At 35.7% G+C, this 8,384-nt stretch overlaps 1 protein-coding gene across 4 annotated transcripts in view; it reads right to left on the reverse strand.

Annotated features, from left to right (window-relative positions):
- Nucleotides 1–2,972: 2,972 nt before the first annotated feature.
- The window catches only part of LOC117167080, a 70,664-nt gene continuing 65,252 nt past the window's right edge, over nucleotides 2,973–8,384 (reverse strand). For all 4 annotated transcript variants that reach the window (XM_033351702.1, XM_033351700.1, XM_033351701.1 and 1 more), the window contains exon 2: nucleotides 2,973–7,440. In XM_033351702.1, coding sequence (XP_033207593.1) covers nucleotides 4,556–7,414 — 2,859 coding nt within the window. In that variant the 5' untranslated portion in view covers nucleotides 7,415–7,440 and the 3' untranslated portion in view covers nucleotides 2,973–4,555. The remainder of the gene's footprint in view (nucleotides 7,441–8,384) is intronic.

An 8,384-nucleotide genomic window follows, 5' to 3' on the forward strand; every position in this document is an offset into this window, starting at 1 on the left:
ACGTGGTTGACCGGTGTCGATTATGTGGAGATACCGACGAATACATCGAGAACATTATTGATGGCTCTGGATACTTTTTTAGAGTTATCAACCTTTGTACAATATTAGGAGGAACTTTGTTGTCGGACCAGATGCAGAGGTCCCAGAAGAACAGCCTTTTGCATATGACTTGCGATCGTCTGCGCCTGATGCTGGCAAGCCGAGATTTTGTTTATTTGGGTCAAAATGCACACGGAATATGCTCATTAAACGCCTATTTAAGAGATCAAGTATCTCTTTTACGCAAAGGGGAATATGAAGCTCATTATCAAGAACAAGAGCAAGATCTTCCAGCAATCATACTACCCGTTCTAGCAAAAACACCTTTGCAGATAGCCGGTAATGCCAACATGAAAACTAGATCAAAAATCCACCAAAAAGTCTTTCTGAGGATGAACAAATTAGCTTAAGCTAATACTGCTTTTCCTAAATTACTTCCTGAAGATGTTGATCTCTGGAGTCTGAACTGTTTAGTTTACTAGAAAGCAAACGCTTAATAAGTGTAAACTGTTTACCATCCAGCAGAACTGGACGCAAAAAATAAGAGCTCTTTCAACCACCAACGAGCGCCTTGAATGCTTCAGAAGCTTCAGATATCTCACTCTTTCGTATGTTTGCCAGAGGCAGAGATTGCATTGTCCAGAGGAGGAGTATTCACTAATTACTGCTGAAGAAATTAAGAAAGTTAGGGATAGCACTAAGAACTTTTCAGCGCCAGGGCCATATAAAATCAACAACTTTTGGTGGAAAAATTTCACTTGTACGCAGCAACATCTAGCTCGTATATTTACTACTTTCTTAAACGGAAAACAACACTTCCCGCAGTGGTTAGTGGAAGGACGCACGGTACTGATCCTTAAGACCAGAAATTTGTCAAATCCAAATAGCTAACGGCCCATAGCTTCTTCAAACACTAGCTACAAGCTATTTGCTGGTATCCTCGAAGAGAGGATATTAACATCTATTAAGCCGGTATAGAGTGCAATAGTTGAACAATGTGGATGCTAGGGAGGACTGGCAGGTTGCAGAGACAACCTGTTAACAGACAGGTGTATTACCCTGGATTCCATCAGGTATCAACGTAATCTGTCCATTTCTTGGATTAACTACCGAAATGCAATTGATAACGCAAACCATGAGCTACTTATCAAGCTCCTTGTGTTCCTGAAGGTGCATCCAAAAACAGTGAGATTTATGAAAGAGCTTATGCTCTTGTGGCGGATAAGATTGCCATTACATCTGACAAAAGACAAGTGACTACTAGCTATGTGACATATAATAGGGAGGTCTTCCAAGGAGACTCTTTAAGTCCGATGCTTTCATGCATCTCCCTCTTGCCTCTATCTATTGTGCTCCGAGGCAAAATGTCTGGATACCTATGTGGCCTGCTGAAAAGAAGAGTATTTAAAGTAAACCAACTTTTATATCTGGACGACCTTAAACTCTTTGCCTTTTTAAAAGAGATCCTTGTGATGGCAGTAAATAGGTACTCTAATCAATTGGCATGAGCCCTTGTAAAAAGGTATCACAAAATTCTAATAAATAATTGGGCTTCCGAATTATGTGGGAAATTTTTTGTATTCAATCGATTCTAAAACTATTTATATATGTATTTAAAAAATCTTAGCTCTAAATTCGAAGTGTTTCGGAAGATATGGCCGGTAGTGAAGGGGCACGCCGACGTTCGGCAAGTCACGCCGCACGCGGCGCATGATGCCATAGCACAGTAACTCCCAGACGTATTATTTATTTGAAGTTGGATATAAATGTTGCAAACAATGGTAAAAACTACAATGATTCAACTGTTTGATTAAAACTGTTTGATTGGTATTTGGTCGCTTTAATTTTTGTGATTATAAAGTTGTATCTTATCGAATTTTTGAGGCCTGTTCTCTCAAAACCATATTTTCGCCAACTGCGAGTACGATTTCACAGAAACTATTCAACCTAATCACTTAATTCAACTCTCATTTTCTACAGTATGGATAAATACTCTATATGAACTATAAAGATAAGTGACTTTCTTCATTTTTAATATTTTTATAAGCACAAATATTTTTTTAATTTCATCAAAAATCGTAGTTTTTGTCAGAACAGTGAAAATACTCATTAAAGTTCGGTTTTCATCATGTTTTTTTTGGGGTAATATAAAGTAAAAAAGTTTACAAATGAACAAAATGACAATTCTGTCCCAGTTGAGAATTTCGGACGCTGCCGTGCTCGCAGTCTTACTACTTCGGCTACATTTTCGTGTGTTTTTTTAACATTGTTCAAAAGTTGATGAAAATAACACTAAAAGATTGAATATCTATGCTGTTTATTTATTTGGGTAAACAATTCGGAAAAGGCACCTTTTTCTGGCTCTATAAGACTGAATCCCTTAAATTAACTTATAACACCCTTATCTCATCAGTCACTTGACTTAGTATGTGGCTAGGATAAAAAACCGTATTCACCCGAGAAAAACTTTATTAATAATAATAATTGATGGTAGTTCCAAGAATGCACCCAGAGGTGACTGTTGTCACCTCCAACGCTTGCGACCGCTGTTGAATTATAACAGCGGTAAAAGACGAACTCCAAACTACATCATGCTTCTAATTTTGTACCTACAACACTATCGAAAAATATTTTAAGCATCGTATTAAATTAACTTATGAAATCCTCATCTCATCTGTCACTTGACTTAGTCCGTGACTATGATGGAAAACCGTGTTCACCCGAGAAAAAGTTTGAGAAAAAAAAATAATTCGCTAAAACAGCGAACTTTCGAAATTCATACCATGGTCCGCTGGATTCTACGCAATAAAAAAAATGTTCTGATACGTGCGGAATTATTCGGACTCAGTTCACACAAGCGCGGGATAAATCAGAAATTTAGCATATAATACGCGTGGAGATGAAAGCAATAGTGGGAACAAAGAAAACGCAGATTTATTATTTCAATGAAAATACATCATATATATTGAGTTTCATCACATTTTTATACAGTAAGATAGGCAGAAAACCCTGAATTATCGAAACACAAAATGGTCTAGCACGGAAAAGTTGCCCTTAGGGATAAAAAATCGTGGCTAGACTAAATTTCTGAAAACGGTACATACGCAACCAAAAACTAACATTAAGGAAATCAAATTGTATGTTACGAAACATGACAACTTTTTGGGAACGGTTTGGGGTGGGGGCAACACACGACATAGTAAGACTGAAAGTCTACCAAATATTGCCAACAAGTTGCAACAATTTACTGTCGCGAATTCAGTAGCGTTGATACTATGTGTATTTAACCCATGCGCATCTAGGTGAAAATCAGCCCGTGAAGCCTTATGTATGCAACAATATTTTACTTTAATTAGAACGCAAAACCTGAGATTGACTACCGTTCACAGACATTGAACATAACCTTACTGATGCAACCCGTTATAACATACTACCCGTTTACGACGCTAGATGGCACCTAAAATAAACTCGGCGAGAAAAATGTTTTGATAAACGGTGAGAGCATCATGCCAACCAGTATTGGTACCCGCTTTTCGATCGACGAAAAAATTCAATGACGAATAAAAAATTCCAGTGGCCGCATGAAAATTGCGGCTTTCCTATGAACGTAGAGTGCGCGCAAAACAGCTGATTGCAGAGCATTTGTAGAGATGCAACCGAGGCACATGCACAGTTTATGGTTCGACGATTCACAATTTGTAATTGGAGGATTTGTATTTATTTTCTGCCGCACGGGAGAAAAATTTATTTTTACGGGAGGATATTAAATTACATCAGAGACGAACTACGAAAACCTCATTTCAATATTTCTGAAACCTTGCAATCCAATATTACAATTGTCGCAACCTCGAACTTTTCAATACATATGTTGTAAAAAGTTATATTTGAACCGTGCGAGAAAGGTGATTTCATGTGAAAATCACTCTTTTTCCCCTCAAGGCATACAATATACTATGTTGCGCATCTTCAAAAAATTTCTACTTCAACTTTTAAAAATTTAAATTCTTATTTTATATTACTTTTTACTAATGAGAACTATACTTACAAAAAATAGGTTAAATACTCCAGACTTTGACCTGCATGTGAGTAAGGGAATTTGTATAACAGTAACTTAAAATAATTATCGAAGAAAATAAATTTAAAAAATGTAAACTTTATTTTTAATTTCGTTTATTCCATCTATTGAAATATTCGTTTTATGGTGTTTAAATATTTATGGGTAAAAAGATTTAAAAATGAAGGTTTTCGGCCCCCCTGATATAAAAACCTAATGTTAATATTATGATTTAATCTAATAATATGAATATTAAGATTTGAAAATATTTGTTTGACCTCGATTTGCCTTCGCCAAAGAGAACTCTCCCGTACTAGAATATTAAGAGTTTTAAAAATTCGGGTTTTTTGGTTCCGCCTATTGCAGAAGGAAAGTAAAATACTGGGTCAGCCCGGAATTATTCAATGAACAATTTTTTTAAATGTAGCATTTGTAGAAAAAAAAAAGAATTGTCCTTAATCTCTACGAAGCCTGAAAAACTTCTTCTATATATTGTTTCTGCTCTTTTTTATTATTACAACCTTCAGAAAATAAAAATTCCTCCATTTTTGTAATACAAATATAAGCCTCTTCAGCAGACACTTTCATCGCATTTGAAATAAACTCATGTATAATTCTAAATTTAATCACCTCCGATGTATACTCATAATTATGTTTCTTACCTGTAACAAGTCCTAAACACTGACAACCAAAATAATGTATCGCAGAAATCAACTGTTGCAAAATTTCAACCAATGAGTTCTTACAAGATATGTTATTTACAGAAGTAAGAAAATTTTGATAAAAATCCGAGTACTGCGAATTTTTAATATGGTGATCAAGTCTCTTAATACTTTGCGTCAAGGAATTATGAATGCTCTCGTAAGTCTTTGTTACGTTCAACTTAAAAATCGACTTAGAAAGCCTTGACAAGCACTTTATCAAAAAAGGAAAAGATTGCGGAGAACTAACGTCAGAGAACTCTAAGCAAAGCAAACAGGCTTCTATAGTAATTCGAACAAATTGATCAAAAGCATCCAACTCGCTCTTCCATCCAAAAATATCCCAGTTAAGTAAAACAATTTCCGTACCATATTTAGCGTATTCTAATTCTGTCGACCTCAAAATCAGATGCCTTAAGAAATCTTCATTCAAAAAACTGAAATCACCTAAACAACTTCTTAGTCTTTCGGAAACTCCTTGATTTTTCACTTCGTTCATCACAATAAAACATCGCCTTTCGTAATCCTCCATTATATCCCGAACATCAATTCCTTGTTTCGTTAAATGCCACAATGAAGAAAAATACGGTCTATCTATTGGTTCGATGTAAACGCTGATACTACTAATAATAGCTATTTTCTTCTCTAAATTAAACCACCTTGACTGATCCCGAATAAAGACTTCAATCACTCTGAACAACAAACATAATATTTCTCCATTTACATATTTTGGAAGGCTCGTATCTTTTCTCAAACACGAGATCCTCTTGGCAATAGCTATCACCATTTTATCAATTTTCAAATTTTCGGTACATTTGTTCTGCATCTTGCGCACGGAGTTAAGAACTGAATTTATGCTGGAGACATTAAAAGACTCAGATTCAAGGTAAGGAATAAAAAGGTCGTTGAAAATTTCGTCCGTTTCGTAATTGTTCTCTTCCATGACTTGCATAAAGTGGGTAAACTTTTTAATATTACATTCAGAATTTTGCAGACACTCTCCTAAAATATTCATTAGGAGTGTCCTTCCATTTTCAGTTTGAATTTTTAAGATTGGAGATAGCAGGAAAACATCACGCGGAGAGATCATCACGTGCTCGTAGTTTGTATGGCCAATCACGATCTTCAAGATGATCGTTAGGATCTTTTTAGGACTTTTAATCACTGAAATTAGGACAAAGCGGAGGTTTTTCGCCGATAAAAATGTAGTATTGTGGGTGATGAAATTCTTAAAGTTTTCTATCGTTTTAGAGAATTCCAAAATCTTGCAACCATCGTGATTTAAAAGGTACTCAATAGTGATCGCATATAAATCAGTAATGCTCTGGTTGAGAAGCACTTTAGTTACAAAACTATATACTCTCACTTTATAAGCTTCCATATCTGATTGCAGAATTATGGAAAGAAGATATTCCAAAAGATATAAACAATCGTCCTTATCTAAAAGAGACTCGTTTTGCTCAATGCAATCAAAGATTGATTCGTTCCAGTCTTTATATCTCTTCAACAACTCTTTGATGTACTCCGGATGTCCCTCAGATTTTCTACATAATTCCTCTAAATGGAATTCGGAAAGAGGAGTTCCTGCATTTGGTTTTGAAGCTAGTTGGTCTAAACACTTTATTAAATGTTCGAATTTCGTTATCTGATCCTGTTTCTTTAAGGCATCCGCAAAATAAAAGCAGTCGATTCCAATCGATCGTTGGAGAGAGATGGAACCGTTATCATAATTGAGTTCCGCCCAACCAAGATAAATATTACAATCTATCTCTTTGATTTTTCTTAAAAGAAGATTGATCAGTTCTTGGTTGAGTTCCTCTAAAAAAAGCTGCATAACTTCTTCGCAGCCGGAAACGGGAGATTGATTACCAAATGTAATTTTGTAGAGTTTTTCCTTTTCTGCAGAAAGATTAATGCTGCGGCTTTCCAATAAGTCTCGAACCATTTTGAGAATTTTTTTCAGTATTATTCCGTATCTCTCATGCTTCTTTAAATTTGATACTTCATCAAATCTAATTATTTTTTCGTTGAAGATGAGGGAAATCAATTCTTGAATGATATTCACAAGTCTTTCTGTGAAGTCTTCGAAACATGATGTTTGTGACCCTAATTCCTTCACAATCAAGAACTTTTTATACGCGTTTGAGATTAGAGCTATTAGAGTATTTAGAGCGCGATCAAACTCTGCATATTTAAAGCACCTTCGTGAAATTTCTAAAATTTCAACGCAGAGATCCAGTGGAAAGTAGAGGATAGATTCAGCTAGAATCTCTTCGTATTGTATATATTGAAGAACTTCGAGGAATAAATAGGGCGAAAGAGGTGGACACATGTCCGCGAGATGTCCATTGGTAATATCCTCTAGTAAATAAGTTTGGGATTTGAAGGCGGTGTTGAGTACAAGATACTTAAAGACCAGGATACAGTCGTTGGTGTCTTTTAAATTTCGACCTTTTGTAGAGATTTTAAAGGTTCCGAGAAAGCCTGAAATTGACGTACATACATCCTCAATATGTTTTATGCTTTCTTCAGTGGTCCGGGAGGTGAGGAATTGCAAACGGCCACATTCTTGATCCTTTTTCTGAAGGTAGACCTGAATTTTGTAGAACAGATTATCCATTTTTGTTTGCTGAAGTTTCCAGAAATCTGTTAAACAAAAAATTATGTTTCATTATTTTAAATAGTATGTTTTGCGCTAAGGAGCCACCCATATACCACGTATACCATAACAGAATTCACGTGGACGCGTGATCATCTGTATCTGCGAACTTCTTTTCAGAAAACAATATATGAAGTAAGTCCACGTGAAGGCGAGCCATTTTTGTGACGTGAAATAGGGGCCCCAACTCGGCTTTTAACGCGGGCATGGGTAAATAAATATTGAACAATTTAAGTTAAATAAGAAAGGAATTACATTTTTTATTTGTTTATTTGCATTTAAGATAATAACTTATTTTTAATTTCTAGGGGTTCCTATTGCAGTTTAATTTATAAGTATTGATTGCTTTCTCATTTGCGTATTATGTATACATAAAGAATAAAGATAGACTAAGTAGATCTTTAATGTCCAAGAAAACCAATGCAGGAAGATGAAAAAAAACAACTAAGTTGTTAGCAACACTATCGAAAATGTTTTATTATAATTTTCAAAATAAATCAAATATAACCCAGAATAATATATATATATAATTAAAAATTTGTCATAAGGACAACCGCAGGATTTTGCCGGGATCGGTGGCTAATCTGAAAAATTGCACCCGCTTCCAGCGAAATCGCGGTAAAATTTCAGCAATAACCACGTCTCACAACCGTGAGATAGGTGGTTACAGTCTGTAAAGGAATCAATACGACGATCCAGCAAAAGCCTCAGGCACCCTAAGAACACGGAGTGGCCCAAGGACAACCGCCTTCTGCATTTCTCCCGCAAATGTTCTAGCATATTGTTGACACGCAGGGATGCTTCTTAGGCTATTAGCAAGTGAAAGCTTGCACCTCCAAGAGCGCCGATGATATGGACGATCAGTTTAACAGAATATTCCGGGTACAATCGTTGCAACTCCCTTATAAGGTCTCGATACCTCTCTTTCTTT

This window comes from Belonocnema kinseyi, chromosome 2 (genome assembly GCF_010883055.1).
Source record: "Belonocnema kinseyi isolate 2016_QV_RU_SX_M_011 chromosome 2, B_treatae_v1, whole genome shotgun sequence".
NCBI classification, from domain to species: domain Eukaryota; kingdom Metazoa; phylum Arthropoda; class Insecta; order Hymenoptera; family Cynipidae; genus Belonocnema; species Belonocnema kinseyi.